Source organism: Rhipicephalus sanguineus, chromosome 6, assembly GCF_013339695.2.
Source record: "Rhipicephalus sanguineus isolate Rsan-2018 chromosome 6, BIME_Rsan_1.4, whole genome shotgun sequence".
NCBI lineage: Eukaryota > Metazoa > Arthropoda > Arachnida > Ixodida > Ixodidae > Rhipicephalus > Rhipicephalus sanguineus.
This window is the reverse complement of record NC_051181.1, coordinates 144750622-144771664: the sequence shown is the minus strand read 5'-3', so window position 1 is coordinate 144771664 and position 21043 is coordinate 144750622. Positions and strand designations below refer to the sequence as shown.

Here is a 21043-nt window from a genome sequence, read left to right as displayed (position 1 = left end):
TACTCATCAAAGGAAAGGAACTAAACACGGTCAGACACACACTGCATCGGTTATCCATGGCATGACTGCACGAAGTAATTTCAGTCCATCATGGCCGACATCCTGTAGTGTTTAAATTTTGAAAAATCAGGGGGCACTGACAATGCGAATGAATTGACCAGAGGTCTATGATAAATTACTTGCTGAGATCACTGTTGGTAAATTCAGAGATGACCAGTAGGAAAGAACCTGTTGCACACTCTAACACTCTGGTAGTGAAGCAACCAAATGCAAGCAAACATTTGAAAAACAGCAGCAAGCGACATGTGTTGCAGTATTGTGCAACCACAGGGATGTGCGATCATGTAAAAAATGTGATGACAAATTTTCGTTGTTCTCTGGATACAATTGTATGCACTTAAAAAGAAATTTGCTGCGAGCCCGATGTTTTAACATGAATATGCTAAATCTAGTATTAATATGCTATCATCAGCAGTAAAAATGCATTCCATATCACCAACGTTAAATGCTGTGGTGCCATGTGGTAGGTAGATGCCAAACATGTTCATGGCTTTCGGTGGCATCTCAAGCCTAATGACGTAACAGTGGAAAGTAAGTAGCAAGAGCAAATTCAGATTGAAGAATGAGGACCATGTTTACACGAGCACACAGTAACCAATGGAAGTTGCATGCTAACACCTGTGCAAAAACAGCAATGGATAACCCTTCTACGACAGCAAAACCTGCCGCTTGTCAGACACTTATAAATCGTGCACAGGCTGAGCCTTCAAGTACCGAGCACACTCATGGAGATCTACTTTCACTATTAACATCAATGTAAGACATTTCTGCTAAGCACGTAGATATCAAAAGCCTTATTATGTTGATCTTAGCAATTTCCTGCAGTTCTTCTGATAAGAAAATATCAAATCTGTTACTTTGCTCAGGGAATGTGCTCGTCTTTTAGTGCAAATAGGAAAGGCCGTGCTCAGTGAAGCCGGTCTAGTTTCACAGACAAGCTACCATGGAAACCTTAGAAATCATATTTATTTAGGTTTACATAAATTACCGTTTAGACAGTATGTGCAGAGCCAACGCTTCGTCCCCTTCCAGGTCAAGACCAGTGTCCATGGGATTAACATCGCCGTCCTCCTCACTGCCACTGCTTGCATACTGTGGCTGTCTCCTCGCCATTTTCTTCTGAGGTGGCAACTTGGCACTTTGGTTGGCTTTCCGTTTTCCCCTACAAAATGAAAACCTAAAGTTATCATTGTAGCTTGATGCAATAGGACATTCTCAGTAAGAAAGTGGCATATTTCCTGGGAAAAAAAAATCCAGTAAAAACGTACATGGGAGTCCAACTAAATGAAACAGCATGTACTGTCTAGCACCTGTACTTTTTAACAAATTACTTATAATAATAATAATAATATCTAATGTTTTGCGTGCCGAAGCCACAATATGATTATGAGGCACACTGTAGTGGAGGGCTCCGTAAATTTTGACCATCTGGTGTCCTTTAATGTGCACTCACATTACACAGTACATGGGCCTCTAGCATTTCGCCTCCATCGAAATGCGACCGCCGCCATAGGCGTGCACAGGGTTCCTCATGAGGGGAGGGGGGGGCAACATGCTTCACAGTGGATGAAGAAAAAAAAAAAAGAAAATGAAGTGATGACACGCTTCTCACAATGACCTGCCTTTGGTCCCTGGCTTTTCTGAAGTAAAGATGCGAAGTAAACGGTTCTCCGAATGCAATATCTAGGGCCTTCAGCCGCCATTACCAACATAAGCCTTATGTGGCCATAACTAAGTAAACGGATGGGGCTAGGGTTGCCACCTTTTCCTGAAAAAAAAAAAAGCCTTTAACGGGGGGTGGGGGTGGATGGGCTAACAGGAGATTAATGTCGAACAATAGACACTATACGAAGTCCTCGGCGGGCAGTGCCATTTAATGTAACACTGCTTTCCTTGAGCCAAATAAACCTCATGTACAAACAAAAACAGCACACTGAGCTAACCAACTAGTCTAATTGCTGGCATAAAAATACCCGTGATTGGAATGGTGCTTCGCTTATTACTCTGAATGTGCTGCACTGAAAAGGAACTGCAATACTTCGTCCATAAAACGCTCTTCTTTGCATATGAATCCAACAGAACAGTGGCATTATAGACACAAACAAACATTAAAATATATACAGTCCATATGCCACAAAAATGTCGAATATTCATGTATACATACATGCGCAATGATGTGCTCTATTCCAATGATCGCTACAGTTGAAGGGACCTTAAAAAGTGGTTGACTAATAGTGAAAGAGTTTTGGTGAACGACGATAAATATTTACAGCCGTAGTTGTTGAGCTGATGCTTATTAAACATCCCAGAAAATAAATAACTGCGATATTATTACACCAAAGAAATCGGCTAATGGGGGCCGGTGCGGACCGGTAACCGGCCCGCTATCTAAAAAAACCAGCAGGGCCGGTCTACAACCAGACAGGTGGTAACCTTAGATGGGGCACACTTTGTGCCCCCCCCCCCCTCCTAGGTGATTAGGCTCCCCCTGCCCCCCTTGTGCGCATGCCTATGACCGCTGCAGCCAGGATCGAACTCGCAACCTTCAGGTCAGCAGCCGCGCACCATAACCCCACACCACCGCGGTGGACAACAAATGATTTATAACTATTAGCGCAACACAGCAATTAGAATGTTGTTCTGGCAGCATGATTAGACCAACAAGTGCCTCACCGATCAAAGAAAAGCTGGCCATAATCATTTTGATCACATGACATGCTGAAGTTCATTGCAGGTGCAAAGCGAAATAAGAAGATGAAACAGAGTCAAAATGATACATTGCACAAACCTTTGGGGCGGATCATCTTCTTCAGAGCTGGCCCCTGTGCCTTCGCTGTCCTCTTCACCAGTTGAATCAGATGCTTCCTCTTGCTCTTCTCCTTCACTTTCACCTTCATCCTCTTGTTCACTTCCACTGCCAGCATCCTTTTAGAGGCAATGAGTTACATTTTAGGCTTGTTTTTTTTTTTAACAATCTAGACTTCATGTTACATGTGTTCAAGAAATGCACCTTAAATATATTTTCTACTCAGCAGTATCATAGCGTCTAAGAACAGGAAAGTGACACATACCAATTCTGCTCCTGCCTCGCCGGTCTGCTCTTTACGCTCTTGGCGCATCTTCAGTCGCTTCATCTGAAACCAAAAAACAAAGGTCAGGGCAATAATCAGCTAAAGATGGTAAAAAATTGCAGAAAAATTGGCTCTGATATTGGTTATCATCCTGCTTGGCAAAAAGAGGTTTCCATGTAAGTGGTATGTCACTGCAAACAAGAATGGTTATAACAGAGATCCTCTGGATCTTGCTAATTATCAAGGGTGACTTGGAGAAAAGTCATCAGGTAAATGTAAGCACATCAGCATACTACATACATTCACACGGGACCAAAAACTCGTGCATCTGTTTCATCTTCTAAATCTAGCCCACCTGTCTAGCTTAAGAAACAAGGAACTCCAACTGCAACACAGTTGCTAGTGACTTTGTAAAAGTATCAACCCAATGATGATGCCTCAAATTATACCTTGTGCATCGTCCTGATGCGCTCCCGATAGCGCTCCTTGTCAAACTTATCCTCTTCCTCAAGAATCTTCTTGGAGATCTCTAGGTCGATACCACAAGGTGCTTTCTCTTCCTCGAGCAATTTCTTGACCACTTCAGCCTTATGGACGTTGATGCCTTCTACAGCCTGCGGATGTTGGCAATGTTTAAGGTCAGAAAGATTACAAGTGCAGCACAACTGATGGACTATCATATCCATGCGGTATTGAAAACAGGTGCGAATGTTAATGCAGAGAACAAAGGAAACAAAATGCAAAGCAAGAATACCTGCACAGTTATGTAACACATAGCTAAAATGTTCCAGGGTTAATGCCTATCTGATCCTCAAATGGATGCATTAGACTGATACATTGGCACATACATACATAATGTCGTACAGACATTTTACCGAAGTTTGCTTTGTAGCACCTCAACCCCCTTTTCTTTTTATAGGCCGCATTGTTTTCTTTATAACACAAATAGGCATTTGTTGTTAAATTTGTTTCTAGGTTTGCAACAAAACACAAGGTGCCTTCTAGAGCTACTAACTTAAAAAACTTTTTTCTGTATACTTGTGGAAACAGAGTGGTTCATTTTGTCATTCAGGTGCATTCCCCTCATATTGGTCATCATGGACATGAAAATCGGAGACAACATTTTTAAAAACCTTTAACACTTAGTTCGGAACATTCAGGAACAGACAATGTTTCAAGCACCACTGAAGTGTCCACACTGTCCACATGCAGAGGCAAGTGAAGTAATGCTGTGGAGACTTTTACCTCGCCTTCATCGTCAAAGATGACTTTTTTGTTCGGCACTACTTTCTTCTTGAGCACTTTCTTGGCCAATGCAACCTTGGTTATGACCTTTTTCTTCTTCTTCGTGTCTTCCTCCTCCACAGTGGCAGGTAAGTCTTTGTCATCATCCTGCAGAAAAACAAGCATTGAAGCCTCATGAGAGACTGGGCCAAAAGTTGTGCTTGTCATACCAGTTACTGTCATGCAGTTCTTTCCTCGTGGTAACAATCATTTCATACCTTAGTATCAAACAGCAATAATTTGAAAGTTGCAAACAGCAATAATTTGAAAGTTGCAGCCCGGTTACGAGTGAAGATGAGAGAGGAAAAGCTCACAGTATTTTCGATCACCTACGGTTCCCAGCACTCCCCATGCTAAATTGAAATAATTTTTTTTCCTTTCCTTTTGAAGACAGAGTAGTAATGGTTAGAAATCGCATGCATCATGCTCAGCTACTGGCGTGGTGCCGCAGATGGCTCAAAGCAATTGTGACGAGGTAAAGGCTCTAGTAACAAATGCATCCCACTAGGATGACAGAAGAAGTGACAATACTATGTCCTAGTGCGGAGAGTTTTGAAGAGAACCTTTGTAAGTTCTTCAGTCTGTGACATGGCCAATAATAACCCCAAAGCCCCCTGCAATCATTGTGACATGTGAAATGAGGAGCACTCTTAGCTTAATTTTCCTTAGCTACTGCAACAACACGGTGTAGATTCATGCTGGACCAGCATTACAAAAGCACTAGGCAAAAGTGGCCACTAGAAATTTGCAGTTCAGTTTGCAATAGTATAGTATGTTCTTGCATGTTTAAAGGAAGCAAAAATGCTATAAATCATGAGGTAAGAAGCACAAATCTCAGCAAGCCATATCACAGAGCTGGCTGCAATGAAAAAAAAAAAAATCCAGACCATTCATAACATTGTGCAAATAAATACAAGCACGCATTATAAATTTAGTGACACTTCTTCAAATTGATAAAAGTAACAGTACATAAAAACTAGAATTACATGTGCTCAAAATGCACAAACATATACACATTAAACAATTACACCTTTCTTGTGGTACAAGTAAATGCTTACAGCCAGTATAGTTGATCTTGCATAGTTATTAATTAAAATAATTACTTTTCACTCTTATGTTTCCTGTACAGAGATTTCTTGCTGCAGTGAACACAACACTGTCGCTATTCGTATGTACCATTAGCGAAATGGTAGGAGCTTTGTGGGCAAATGGCACAGATTGTAATTACAAGTACATTGCCAGTAAACAATACGTCAGTTTGGTTCCGAAAATACTCAAGCCCGATAACCAAGTACACCACGGTTCACACTGCTTACATCAGATTTGTACGTCACGGTTCTCTTGACGGTGAAGATGTCATCTTCACTTTCGTCTGACATGTCAAACTGGAACGCCTCTGTGTCGGGACCTTTGACGGGTGAAACAGGCTTTGTGGACGCATCTTGTCCCGCCTTAGCCTTGTCCTTGCTCTTTGCCTTTGCCGCCTTCTCCTCCATGATTTTCTTCTGCTTGGCTTCCCTTGCCTCAAGTTCTTTCATGTGCTTCTGAAGAAAGCGCACTCGAGGGGCCATGGCCAGCCCTAATGACCTGGAGACACACAGTTGAGTAAATCAGACAACTATTAAAGGGACAGTTAAGGCAGACAAAAAGATAAAGAATGTACATTCTCTCTCGATCTCTCAGGTTCAACTGAAAACACTTTGCCACCTCATTAAGTGCCAGTCTCACCTTGCAAATGCATCCAGATCAAGCTTGGTCACGTCAAACACAGTCTTGTCTTTCATGAGAAAAACACTTTTCAAATACGCTGTAAAGCACTGAAATAGAGAGAAAAAAAAACAGGTTCGTTACATTTGAAGTTATGAAAGATTTTATTTTCGTGGGATGCAAACTGTCCTTGATGTCGTATAACAAGGTGTACGCAACTGTTTAGCCTGCACATGAAGGAAGCTTTGTGGGCATCGAGTCTGTAAAATAAGGCAGCAAGAATTTGTGCTGCCATAATAAAAACGTTTCAAAGTTCATAGGCCCCCACAAAAACATTTGTAAAAAAAGAAAAGATTGCATCAGCCTTGTACACAGACAAGCACACGCACCCAGATAAAGGCATTTAGAAAATGTTTAGCAGAGATGTACGGCCCCTTTGCAAACTCCCCGCAACGATGTGCTCTTTATTGACAATACACAAATTATACTCCACAAGCCTTGTGTCAAAAAAGAAAAAAAAAGGCCACGTGATATGTCTTGGTGCTTACAATACTGCATTAACAAGAAGCTCAGAGAAATTGGCAGTCGACACAATGACTGCCTGAAGATTTATTTTGTATCCTCTGGTTTGTAAGGTCATTAGTCCAATGAAGGCATTCCCGCACATTTCTACCAAAAATTAAATTCTTTTAAAGGTATCACAAGACTAAGAAATATGTGTACATTCAAATGTACCCACCCTTTGAGCACACTCCTTTAACGCTACGTCTCTGGCACACATGACTTCCAGTTTTTTCTGTACATTTACAAACATCTTGGGATTGACTCTGAAAAGAAAAACAGTGCATAAGCTCATTAAGCTCTTCTAGTCTACCATCTTTATCGCTCTATGAATATATTTTTATGCTGAAATAGTACGAGCACTTGACAGTTACTACTAAAAAAATTATTTAGAACTTTCCTGCTCTAAATATTCACATGAATAGAGAAATTTTCGAGACAAACTGCTTTCTTCTGAGTGCCTACAGTAACAGAGCAAGACATAATCCTTTTATTTTGCCAACATGCACCATAAAGATTTATGCTTGTAGTACTCACTGTATTTTCGATATTGGTATTTTGTTCTCTGTCAGTTGCTCCGCCATCGGCTCTTCTGAAGGAAGCAAGATCAGTAGTGCTTCACCATCTTTCTGGAACCTACACACACAGCAACAAAACAAGTTAGGTATATTCAGGTTTAGAGAAAACTGAACTATGCTGAGAAAAGTCATGGCGGCCGAGGTCTTTGCTTTGGGGTAAAGAACTCTACACTTAATAAATATGTTCAAGAAACTGATTACAGGTATCGTTTGAATGCAAGGTCTTGCCACCATGAGTTCAGTGAGTAAGGATAATTAACCAACACAAACCTGGCTGTTCTCCCGGCTCTGTGGATGTAAGTGCTGACGTCTTCAGGGCAGTCGAATTGGATTACCCAGTTGACAGTTGGAAAATCTGGAGAACACGTATAACAACTGTGTTGACAAAACGATTTTCCTATAACCTATATATTATAGGAACAAGGGAAAATGACATGACAATAAGTAAGAATGGTGCAGTACTACAATTATGCAGTAGGCAGTATTGTGCGCATCAGAAATTGTGCACCGTACATATGAACAAAGTTTTCAGATCAGCCTAGCTAAACAACTCATCTAATGGTAATGATATTTAGTCAAACCAGTGAGTCAGCACTAGTATTCAAGCATAACTAAAATAGCCAGTAAGCTGCTGCCATTTGTGCATTCATGTTGATACATACAGAGCTTTGATGCACCATAACCAAACTTACATTACGAATTCCTCATAACAGCTACGGTTAAGTACTCTGTCATTGTAGTCTAGCTTATAACTGTATGCACTAAGCCCAAGAAGGCACATTAGCTATTAGGAGTACAGATCAAGAGAAAAGGACGTAATGTAATGGACTGGCAGTTGGAACACTTGAGCAAGTGTTCATTCACAATACAAACCAGCCAGGCAAAAATCTTAACACGTCCAGTGTCTTACCCAGGCCTCGTGCTGCGATGTCGGTGGCGATCAGAACAGCACTCTGCTTGCGGCAGAACTCGTCATACACAGCCATGCGCTTCAGTTGGAACATGTTGCCATGGAGTTCCAGGATGGTCATACCAGGCCTCATACGGCAGAACGCTCGGTACACATACTTGACCTGTGTTGAGCCAATGGCAAAAAAACAGAGAGAAGCAAGTGGCGAGTTCCAAGCTTGCTGTATAACGAGAAGAGACAGACTGAAGCAAAATGTTCTCCTAGTGCAGAGAGAACACTAAGGAACAAGGACAGTTTGTAGCACTGATATACTGATAGGCTACTACACAAGACAATTATATGAATTGACAAGCAACCTGCTGGGCATCCTAATAAAATTACAAGTAGTAGAGAGCTAACCACCATGCAATGAGGGACTCGTCGTAAAAGGAGCTAAGGTGTGCAAGCACAGACACAAGAAAAGAGAACAAGACAACACAAACACTACCTGTGGCCATTCGTTGTTGAGGAGAGGACCTGCGTGCTACTTCAAGAAACACAAAGGCTCCCAATTTAACATGCGTGTTCCACATGATGGCGTGGGCGAAAAATTAATAATACGTAACCTTTTGTGCCTCCTACCCATCCTTATGGCAACAAATTCGTGAATTCCCGTTTTCCTATATATACAATATTAATGAGCACTAACAGACAATAATAAGGCATTATTGTCTGTTAGTGCTCATTAATATTGTGTATAACAAGGAAAACGAGCCCTTGAAATTAACACTTGTTTTCCTATATATTCACATTTTCCTATATATATCAAGAGACTGCTGAGACCTGTATAGAGTTTTCAGATAAGCTTAAAACAGGCATATTTTGTATTTCGAGTTATCAATATATAGAAATACTTTGCTATCCCTCTAGTGTTTGATAGATCCGATACATTCGAATGTGACTGTATAGAGGGACGTACAACAACTCGACTTAGGTGTGCAGCAAATGTACGCTGTTAATTTTCTATCTGTTACATTGCTTTAGTGCCGCAACAAATGGCCAGAAGCTTTATACCAAAGCGACAGACAAAAGGAAAGTGAATATCGAACAAATACAAATTCCTAAATACCTGTTTGCAGCTGGACAGGAAGACAAGAATCTTCTGCTTCAGGTGGTTTCGAATAAATGACCAGAGCAAGTTCAACTTGTTATGAAGCTCACAAACAACATAGCTCTGCAGGAAAGACAAAATATCATTCGAATTAGATTATTTTAAACAGCCATTAAACGGAATAAAAATTATGAATTGCCCTTAAAGGGACACTAAAGGCAAATATTAAGTCGACGTTGATTGTTGAAATAGCGGTCCAGAAACTTCGTAGTGCTGCTTTTGTGCCAAGGAAGTGCTTATTTTGAAATAAAATCACGTTTTTAGTGGTCCGCATCGCGTTAGCGCGCTTCAAATCTCCCGCCTGAAAATACGATTTTCATACGTCACTGCTGCCGTGCCCAATGTTGCCCGCTTTTACTGCGCGGCCGCCGACACTAGTAGCAGCCGAGCGGAAGTAGCGGGACCCACAGTAGCAACAACGGCGCTGCGGCAAAGACTTGCTCGGATGGGCACATTCAAAGCCTTCACCAAGTTGCGGTTGGTCTCGTAATCCTCAGTACGAAAGTGCAGCGAGCACACACGCAGAGGTTTTGACTGTTTAGCACAGTGGCGCAATGGCATGACACTAAGCCACTTCGAGCGTAAGGGTTCATTCCGCAGCACCCAGTGAAAAGACACACCGGTTTCCTTGCTGCAGCACTGGCTTTGTGCACCATTCGGGCATCCGGCAATATCACACGCATGCGGCATTTTGTTGAACTTTCTGTCAGAGCGACTTTCACGAGCGTGCAAAACACGCACGGCAGTACGCGATCCCGAAACTACCACTGAGACGGACGAGGCGCAGTTCGGCGAAAACGAAACCTTTGAACCACGCGCGCCGTTCCCCATGGCAACGCCACGGAGGTTTTGTTTTCCATGACCGAACAAACAGCATTTAATTACGTCCAACAAACTGCATTTTATTACGTCTTTTGATGCTCGGAAGGTTCTTTTTTTACTGCTGCTAGTTTGATTACTAGTGATTTATTGTAGGCCGACTTCCATACGTCATCGGGATCACTTCGAAAATGTCCCACTCGTGGCGCTCATCATGTGATACATTTAGCTTAAAGGGGTGGTGTCACCAAATTTGTGGCTTGCGCGTTCTTTGCTGTAAGCGTTTCCTATAGCTCCAGGAAGCATGATGCACGCGCCAAGATTCATGTATTCTCGCTAAATAATTTAATATCGCCCTTTGATGTAGACAATTTTCGGTTTCGGTTTCTGGGCGCCGAGGTGTGCAGTGACGTAGAAGTGTAGGAGGCGTGGTCACATGACCACACAAGGCTGTGACGCACTTAGCCAGGAAGCGATCGAAACTCGGCGAGTGATGTAGCAACCGATGCTCTGCCGGTACTATAATGAACTAGAATATATTCTAGTTCACTACAGCCGGTACGTATGTTGCGGAAGTGGCGGAGGTCCGGTGGTCACTCACGTTACTACAGCAGATTTGGTGTGACGTCACTACAACTTTCGTTGCCCATCCTACAGATCTACGTCAGTGTTGGCGCGCTAGCGATTGGTTTCGATCGGGAGAATGGGCATTTAGGTACACTTTGGAAGTGAATTAAAATATATTCTAAACGTTTGCTGTGTCCGGCCCTTCTTATGGAGTGTCCTTGCATACAGAGGAAACCCACAACAGGCTTGTTATAGCCTCGAAATTTGATGGCACCACCCCTTTAATTTCTCGGTAAGTAGGGCACTGCTGTTGATAATATTGCTGTTTTAGAAGTTGTCATACATTGGGCTTTCACTCTGATATAAATTGTTATTTGCCTTTAGTGTCCCTTTAACCTGAGTAAGAACACATATGCAAGCTTGTGCAACTACCTAAGCTCTAACATATGAGCCATAATCATTTAGCATTACATTACAAAGCACATAGGTTTACAAAGGAATATGATAACTGCCCAAAAATGCAGTACGCAGGTAGGCTAAAGTGTTGTAACAACAGTGTCAAACGTATGGTGTGGAATAGCACCTGTTATGACAAAGTTGATTAACATACCTGTCTGAGGCCTTCAGGTGTTGAAAACTTGGCATTCTCATGAACTGACACATAATCTGGGTCTTTCAGACTCAGCCTTGCCAAGTCTTTGACCGACCTAGGAAATACCATGAATTACTGATTAGCTTAAAACCAAGGAAAAAGATCACACCACATACAGAAATGGTACAATAGACAAATCACCATAGTAAAAATCAGCACATATAACAGCAACAAAGGATAATCCCTTACTTTGTCTGTGTTGCTGAGAAGAGCAATGTCTGCCGTTGAAGTGGAATGTTTTCGATAATCGCATTGACCGTCTGCTGGAAACCCAAGTCCAAAATGCGATCTGCTTCATCCAGTACTGGAAGAAATAATGATGTGTTAAAGTTCAAAACATACGTAATTTCTGGCAGCAAACAAATAAAAATTCAGCTGACCCCTTTACACAAAAATTAAACATAAATATCACAATTTTTCAAGCAATCATGAGTATATGATGCCATCAAAATATAGAATAATCTTTCCATTCATTTTTGCTACAGATTTGTATGCAGTACATGAGTGAGTGCCATATTGGTAAGTTGCTCAAAGTAATATTGCATACCACCTTATACGGTAAACAAGATGTTAAATAATGCAAAAACAAAGCAAACACAGAGATCATGGTCACTGTGGTATCCCACACAAACATGCCACACTACATGCATCCTGCTTCAAGCTATCCAGATCATAACAACTTCACAATAAAAGCCAAGCCAGTAAGCACAAAACTATCCTTGCTTTAATTGCGTCATGCAATATGTTCAGTACACCCAGGATGTGATCCACTATATTCACAGTTCCATGCATATGGTACATGCTGAATGTTAAGAACCACCCACCCAAAATCTGCAACTGGGTGGCGTCAAACAGTGGGTTTTCATCCATGTGTTGCAGCAGGCGACCCGGTGTGCAAATGACGATGTTGCACGAGTCCATTCGTTTGCTCTCAAACTTCAAGTCCTAGAAAAGAGAGTATGAAATACTAAGCATATACATATCGCTATTCAGAGTGAGGCAACAGCAAAACCAGACTCCAGCTGTCAACAGCGCCGTTCTGCACTGGTGTGCTGCGAAACCCTCCCTTCCCTAGCAATGATTAGTTTTGCACACATGCATACTTGCACTGAAATTCACATGTACCTTACGCTTTCCTGAGAACTGGCAATTAATGTTGCAAGAATAAACAACAAACACTAACATGGGTGCCATTAAACTTATCATGCAAGTGTCTGAGCAGGTGTGTGGTCACAACACTGCATTATATACCCAGGACCCGCCTGTTCTGAAAAAGCAGGTGAATTCAAAACATACCCCGCAATGCGGTGCAATTTCAACGTTATAAAATCCTATATACACAAGAACGCAGGCGTGTCTGTTCAGCCTGTGGGGGTGCTATATCACCCTGTAAAGGCGACTGCCGTAGCTTGGGCGCAGCCGCTGTGTTTGGAACGCACGTGCTTTGGCGTAAGCGGAGACGTCGTCCAAGGATAGGGATGCGCTTTGCTGTAACCCGAGTTTAGCGCGGTGGCGCCAGCATCGCCGCCGCGAATTTAGGCCAGCGCATAGAAACAGGAGTCAGTCTCTTTCGGGGTGTGGCAGCACGCGCGGATGGACGACGGCCACGCTGGAGTCCGTGGGGGACGGTACCGCGGCTCGCTTCCCTCGGGCCCTCGTGGTGAGTCGTACATCTGCGGCACCGCCTTCGCATTTGTATTGTATTATGTTGTCTTATTTTATGTCTTATCTATATCTTACGTTCTATTGTATTGCATGTCTTACATTCTCTTGAGTGTGCGTGTTGTTTCCCAGTATTCATTGTCAGCGTATAAGTTTAGCAATTCGTCCGGCGAGCTCACCATATATGTAAAGAAGTGTTTAATAAACCTCCACGTTTGTTGCACGATCGCGTGAACTGTGTCCGTGTGTTCCGAGAGCGGCGGCGGTTTATCGCCTCAGACCCCACAAGCCTACACTTTTAAAGCCAGTCTTGAGCCTAAACATTCTGAGGGATATATGCGCATTTCAATAAAGGCGCTTTACATGCAGAGGCAACACATTAAGAGGAACGCACAGGCAGCAGCAGCGGTAAACTCGAAATAGCAGTGACAGGCAAGCAACGCACAGCTTTTATATCATGGCAATTTTTCATGTTTTTGTTGCCACGAACTTTGTATGCATCAGGAACTTACCTGCACAAGCATGTTCTAGTATCCCTTATAGGTCATTTCACCTCCAGAACTTTGCACAGCAGACTCATAAACCAACTAATACAGCTTTGACGCAAGAATAGATCTTTTGTAAAATAGAATGCAAGATTCATTTCAAAAGAAGTCAATTCTGTAAACCTTATGGAAAATTTGAGAAACTTGCAGGCCCTCTATGCCAGTGTTGGTTATTGAAAAGTAGGCTACAGGAAATTAACCGTAGAAGTTTTCAGGACTAGCAAGGCAGGATGAGAAACAAAGTTCTTGACAGTTTATGAGGTGGTCCCACATTAAGAGCAACACATTACACACTCTAATTTTCATAAAACATTGGCAGAACACTGGAGAACTGTGGGGAAAAAAGAACATTTGCCTTACCTTCCCTCCTATTACAAGACCAGCTGAGAAGTCATGGTGCACGCCAATCTTCTTGAGCACTTCAAAAATCTGGTATGCCAGCTCTCGAGTTGGTGTTATGATCAGGGCACCGATGCCGTAGTTGCGGGCCCACATTTCACAGTAGAGCTTTTCCAGCACCTTCACAACATAAAACAGTAATGGGAAATTTCTGAAGCCTCTAGTATGTCTAGCAACTGTAGAATAGCCACAGGTGTGTGCTAATGACAAGCAAGGTATGCCTTCAACCATTTCTAAAGGTTTTCTACACAACTACACATCTGGCACACAAGAATCAATATGCTTCATGTTCATAACACATTCTCTGTACAACCTCGCATTTCTTTCTTGATAGTACACTTATTTAAGTTTATGCTCATGGATGACAGAGACATGTAGTTACTACAGGGACCCTCCTTCCTACAACTTTATGGCTCCAGGATCCCATCTTTATACGACAATTTGTCTACTTAGCGCAATAAGATTGATTGACAGACAAAAACCACAAGCTTTTTTCAGAACTTGAACGATTCTGAGATACAGCATGTGCAGAAATCAGCTATCAAAATATTATGCCACTCCTGCAGAGCAAAAAATAATAGTATTATTGTTTTTCTTAGACTACCATAATATGCTGGGCATGAGTTAAATCATATAGTGCCTTCCTTCACAACCACAGATAAAAATATTCGTGGACATGGGCTGTTGCAGGAGCCAACTTTTCCACAGGTGGACTTGTCTTTTTCAAGACTGCAATTGAAGCCTTGTTGTAGCCTTGAAGAAGATAAGTCCACTTGTCGAAACGTCAGGTCCAGCAACACCCCGTGTCCACGAATTTTTCACCTCTTCACGCTTGCATCTTCCCCTGAATTTCTGCCTTTTCTGTTTTTAGGGGGGGGGGGATCTCCTTTACAACAGTTATGCTACTGAACAGCTGCGACTTTTCTATAAAAAATAACACTAATAGCTTGTGTAAGGAACAAAGTAAACAATGCTTTAGTACTTTTAGTGAAGTCATCTCTTACAGGTATTAGGAATGCAAGTGTCTTTCCAGAGCCAGTCTTGGCAGCTCCAAGGATGTCATGACCTCTCAATGCAAGTCCAATGGCCTCTTGCTGAATTTCAGTTGGTGTTACATACCCAGCCTCTTGAAGCCCTGTAGGAAATGTAAGCCGCTATTAACACTAGCGCAATTTATAAGCATGAATGACATATCTAAGTTTTTCAGGCTGAATGCTGCATCAAAATTGATACTTGTCAAAGGGTATTTCCGCTATGCAACCAAGGAAGGATGGAGCTTATTTGCTATAATGATACGCTTAGAATAAGCTTAATCGTTCGCAATGTATCAAGAAACTAAAACAAAAATGGCGCCATAAATATCAAAGGGCAAACGCCAGAATTGAGGCTTGTGTATCACGCATGAACAATGTTACAAGCCTAGCTTGGGTTTTTGTAAAGATCAGTACATGCGTGAAGAGTTGAGACCCATAGCCGCAGCAGTGACTGCTACGCTATCATATGGTTGCGCCCAATACACCATAACTAGTTTCTTACCCAATCGTTAAAACATCACCACAGACTGCTGTGGCAGCTCAACCAGCGAACACTTCACATGGACCATGCAAGCACAGTGTTAAGAGAGAGAAGCTAGATAAAACCATAATTTAAGCACTCACCAAGTTGTGTCTTCGTCGACAGAGGAAAATCCTTGAAGGTTTTCGCGTTCTTGGAGTCGAACTAAACGAAAAAGAAACACCGATCTTACAAGTGTGATCGAATGCTGATGGAATGCATGTCAGAGCGCTCAGACTTCGGCACCCGTGTGCGTGCACCGTCACCGAGACCAGCAATAAAGCGAGGACAACTACTTTGGGACATGTATTCGCTTTAGCCGCTGCATGCTTGATAAGCTTTCTGTATTCCGCATGACGAACTCTAAATAATATTAATGTCAAAGCTAGGAGCAAGCAGTATACTTACGTCTTCGTAAAGAGCTCGTAGCCTGTCGATTTCTTCTTTTTCTGTCAAACCTTTGGTCTGCCGCTTTCTGTAAACTTTCATTGACTCCTTGTCTCCACGTCGATTGAAATTCTGTGACGGCTTGTTCCATTTTCTTTTAGTAAACACTCGCTTATCTGAATGCTGCTCGCCGTCCATGTTTTCACATGTGGTCGCTGCCATATTGAGATTAGGCAAAATGCGATGCAAAAGAGCTTCATAAGTTTGCAAATGTACACCGCTAAAATTAAGTTCATACATATTTTTGCTGTTCAATAAATAATTGAGATAAACTGTAAAATGGTACTGTTTAAAACACTTCTGCTAGAGTGTATTAGAATTCTACTTCTTATTCTGCTGCGCCACCTTTTGCTAGAACCCAGCTCACAAACATGGCGCTCCCCATGTTTGTCGTTCCTGACCGTGTTCCTGATGCTGTGGTCGTGTCATGCGGCGCGCGATTTCCCTTGTGACTGAATTATGCGAGCCATTGTAACAAGGACACGCTTCCAGGGATTGTGTTCCGCTATAGTCAAGAAACAAGAACGTGATACAATGTCAAGCATGCCGAAAATAATACCAGTCAAGTCTCCTCTAAACTACGGTACGTGTCATTCATAATGCACTCGCGGCTGATGCAATCATCAGTCGTCCAGTGATTGGTGAAGCTGCGTTCAGCGCTTGTGTACGTGACGGGGCTTTCTATTTCCTCTGTGCCTATCAGCGCTGGAGTAAATGTATTGTGTTTGGTGTTGTTTACAGCTTAGTGTACATGTACAGTCAGCCACAAAAGTTTACGGACCACGCGAGCGCGTGGCCAAAAGCCTCTTCGCGACATTTCCGCTACGTAAGCGGCGATCGACAGCAGCGCTACGCCCAAGACGCATCCCTCCCTTAATCGATGGCCTGGCTATTTGCCCACTGGGTATGAATATTTGACACCTTTCACTTCCTAACGCGACGCGCTCTTCGGCAGCCGTGGCTACGTGCTTCTGTCTGGAGAGCAGTCTATCAGACTAACGGTTATCTGTCGCAATCTTTCTCACAAAGTGATAGGCACCCAACGGTCCACCGTTCGATGCACGCCGTGGTTGCTTTGATTCTGCTATCAAAGTAGAAGTGTGACGCTCGTAGTGCAGATAAGCGCACTGCGGGAAAACAACACACTAACAGTGTTCTGCGCGTGCGCTTTTTATCCAGCGGCCGTGGTACAATACTGATATACCTGTGAATAAGAAGAAGACCCGTTTCCGGCCCAGCGCTGAGGTCTAATGTAGGTGGCGTACTGCTAGGTGGCGCGGACAGGCAGTTTGGCATAGAGTTACTGTATATGCTACCTAAGGTAGCATATACAGTAACTCTAGTTTGGCACGCGCTCGCGTGGTCCGCAAACTTTTGTGGTTGACTGTACGTACGTACCTAGTTCCGTTCCGTTGGTATGACGGTAGAGGTTGACTAGATCAGCTTACACGAAGTGCACACGCGCACTACATGGTTAGTCACTGTTTCGTTTTTCTCGTAGGGTCCAACGCAGCCGAAGAAGCAGCATCTATATTGAAGGCGGGTGGAGTGATCGCAGTGCCTACAGACACGATCTACGGTGTTGCGGCACTCGCGCAACATTCCGAATCTGTCGCGCGGTTGTTCCAGTTGAAAAGGAGGGACGCCGGAAAACCTGTCGCAATCTGCGTTCACGACGTTGCTGAAATATCGCAGTAAGTTAGTGTGTCGCTGCAACGAAAACACTCTCGATGACAATTACTTCCAGCTTGTTACGCAGAAACGTGATGGAGTGAAGGGCTCGTTTTTCTTTGTTAGACACAACGTGAATGAGAACTAACAGACAATCAAGACAAGCAAAGTATAGGCGATGTTATTCGTAGTAATTACGATATAAATGTGAAGAAATTAAAGTGGACGAAAAGATAATTTGCCGCCAGCAGGGACCGAACGCGTCCGATGCTCTACCAAATGAGCTAAGGCAGCGGTCGTCCTCCCGTACACTTTATTGGGTGTATCTGTGCATTTGAACGTGGGTGTGTTAGTCAGCGCCGCCCATAGCATATTGTGTTGTCTTCTGTATTTTCCCTCTGGGTCAAATAAAGGCTCGCTTTGGTGCACTCTCGGGGATATCCCTCGCAATTGCGGCGGCTTTCGTTCAAGCATCGAGAAATATACGAACTAACTACGCCACGCATGTTCCAGATGGGCTGAAGTTTCAATACCTGAGAACCTACTGCGCCAGCTTTTCCCGGGACCAGTAACGGCGGTGTTCTGTCGGACGTCTCGCCTCAATCCTGCTTTGAATCCATTCACGAACCTAGTGGGCGTTCGAGTTCCGGACAGTGATTTCATCAGGCAGACGACGAAGCTCTGTGGTGGACCGCTGGCACTCACAAGCGCCAACGTCAGCTCTGAGATGAGCACCCTTACCATACAGGTAAGTTACGCTGTCAGTCCTTTTATCTTTCTAGCGTGCCAGCGTTTCAAGTGTCCACATATAGCATATGAGTCGTATTCTCCTGCCCGCAGGAATTCCAAAGCCTGTGGCCATTCCTAGATGCTGTGTTCGATGGAGGCGACTTGTCAGTGTCTGGATTTCACAGGGAAGGGTCCACAGTCATCGACTTCTCGTTGCCGGGCTGCTTCAGAATTCTGCGAGAGGGCTGGTAAGCGACGACGTTGTGAAGCCTTACGATAATCGTGATAAAAGTGCGATGTTCAGAGGTAGCAGATATGCGCACCATCAGCCGTGCTGTGCTGTACTGCACTTTATCGTAGCACAGGGGCATGCCACGGATTTAACGTAATATTGTCGATCTGGTTGGTTCATGATGAGCAGTAAAAACTACAGTGCGTGAAGAAAGCAGTGGTCAGTACCATTTTCTTTCTTCTTTTCTGTTGACACGTGTTTTTCTACCTTTATCATGATAATTGACCTCATAAAAACTCACAGGCTTCCTTACGCATTCACCTAAGACGCCTCGAAGGAGAAAGTCATTTTTTTTTTTGCTTCTCAGGAGATGTATTGACCCTCCTCCGCCTCCTTCCGAAAGCTTTCTGCACGTCATCTGGTTTTTCACTGGCCCCGTGGTATGCCCGCTTTTGACCGAGCGACAATGTCATCTGATGACGTCACAAATTTTGGCGATCTAGCTGTGACGTCATGGGGTGACGTCATTGCATGATAATTTTTTTTACATCACTCGTGTTGACGCCGACGGTCAATTTTCGCGTTTGATGAATCATCTAAGGCTTTCGCCTTAATAGTTTGCACATGTTAGCAAAGAACCAACGAATGGCACGCGCAGGGGTAAGTTGGCGGTACAAACCTCCGACATTTCTTTTTCTCCTCCGAAGGGGTATATTTTAATTGATTCCGGAAATGGAAATGTTGTCCCTTTTTTTTTTTCTTTTTGAGCGCATTGAAGCATGTTCCGGGCGCCTAAAGAAGGGGGAGGGGGGGAATTCGCTGGATTTGTATCATGGGCGCATATACATTTGAGAAGTATATCGTTAAAGTGGTTCCAAAAATGCTTATGTGGTGTTTTCGGGCATGGCGTGTGTAGCAATGCAAAACATGACGCTTGACTTATGGCTCATTTATCTGCAGTGTACCACACCTGTGCAGAAGGCTACTGCAAGAATCGCACCTGAAAGAAGTGCAGCACCTGTAGTGTATGCATCGGCTGTAGATTCATCTGGTCAAGTGTTCCTCATCAACTGTACATAAGACATCTATTAATAAAGCTTAGTCTGTTGCCGCTTCAACACGCTTCTTTTATCTTTTTTTTTTTTACTTTTTATCATCTAATTTACTGTAACTGAGGTTATAAAATCATTGAAAGTATACAAAATCATACAAACCAGTATTCAGCATACGAGCTCTCTACTGTTAACAAAGCAGACGCACTGTTTCGCCACTCGCGAAAAACATCGTGCAGGCGCACATGTAGAAAAAAAAGCAAAATAAGTAAAAGAAAACCGCGTGCATTAATCACCTAAGTGCACATATTGCGTTCTCGGTATTAGAAAATACCAGTGCTCAAGGTTGCCCTTAGACCACGCCTTAGACATAACATAGTTACGAGAGAGAAACTATTTAAACCAGACCGTCTGTAGGTTCCCATAGTTACGAAACAGCAAAAAAGGTCCGTCACACGTATAAACAAACTATAGTCGGATACAACTTAAGTCCGGAGAGGCCCCACTCAGACGACCGAAGCGTGGCAGCCGATCGGCATTGAATAAAATGTTTACCACCACCACATGCGACTAAATAGATCCGCGCATGCACTCGGCAACGTTCCCCGAAGGCGAAGTCGCCGGCCGCAGGCCGTCCTGCTCATGACGTCAGTCTGGAGTGCGCGCGCATTCGTGCATTCGTGTGTGCATCCGCCTTTGAGGAGACTGTAGCTAGTTTCGTGCGTGAGGAATAATGCTCAAGCCATATTGGCGAAATACAATCACACCGATTCGGTCATGCGCCTTCATCTCAAAACTGGTGCTGTTATCAGATAGCTCGTACTTCATTTTGGAAGCCTTGAAGCCTTGAACGCATTCACTTACGCGTTTTTGTTATGAGCACATGTAATGCTACCTAAATTTTGCGTATCCGCAGTAATAGTTGTTTTTCCTGATCAAATACTGCTGCGACGCGCCTTTTTTTCTTTTTTTTGAAGTTCGTCACGTGAGCTTTTCGGTGTGACGTAACCCTGATGGCGCATTTCCGGCGCGCCCGGAGCGCTCAGTTTCGGTATCGCCTGGATTGAGGCCTTCAATTTCGATAATTAATATCGCAAATTACGTGTTTTTCGGGATTCTTAAAGAGTGGGTATGCCATAAATTGTCACGTCCTACAACTTTTCAATATAAACAACTGCCCTCAAGTTAATAATAAAAAGTTAATGAGCTTAATTGCTCATTTCAGTGTAACTTTAGGTGCGGCAAAGTTTTTCCGCCTCGGCGTAAAGTTCGTTTGCAAAGACGAGAGAGGTGGGACAGTCAGGGGCGTAGCCAGAAATTCCTTTCGAGGGGGGGGAGAGCGGTTCAACCATACTTTATGTGCGTTTGTATGTGTGCGTGTATGTATACGCAA

The 21043-nt window shown here is 43.3% G+C and overlaps 2 protein-coding genes across 2 annotated transcripts; one reads left to right on the top strand and one right to left on the bottom strand.

Annotated features, from left to right (window-relative positions):
• Positions 1-1006: 1006 nt before the first annotated feature.
• On the bottom strand, positions 1007-16149 carry LOC119396649 (probable ATP-dependent RNA helicase DDX10). Its single transcript, XM_037663938.2, has 19 exons — positions 15928-16149; positions 15624-15684; positions 14970-15100; positions 13927-14085; positions 12184-12304; positions 11549-11663; positions 11318-11414; positions 9280-9384; positions 8172-8334; positions 7532-7616; positions 7221-7319; positions 6862-6949; positions 6144-6232; positions 5732-6002; positions 4377-4523; positions 3581-3745; positions 3132-3194; positions 2849-2985; positions 1007-1222 (listed from the first exon to the last, which is right to left on the bottom strand). The coding sequence occupies exons 1-19, from the start codon at positions 16126-16128 to the stop codon at positions 1045-1047; spliced, it is 2475 nt and encodes an 824-aa protein (XP_037519866.1). The 5' UTR covers positions 16129-16149; the 3' UTR covers positions 1007-1044.
• Positions 16150-16347: 198 nt separating this feature from the next.
• LOC119396648 (threonylcarbamoyl-AMP synthase) lies at positions 16348-19716 on the top strand. Its single transcript, XM_037663937.2, has 5 exons — positions 16348-16549; positions 17468-17660; positions 18151-18385; positions 18478-18614; positions 19559-19716. The coding sequence occupies exons 1-5, from the start codon at positions 16426-16428 to the stop codon at positions 19620-19622; spliced, it is 753 nt and encodes a 250-aa protein (XP_037519865.1). The 5' UTR covers positions 16348-16425; the 3' UTR covers positions 19623-19716.
• The last annotated feature ends 1327 nt before the right edge of the window (positions 19717-21043 follow it).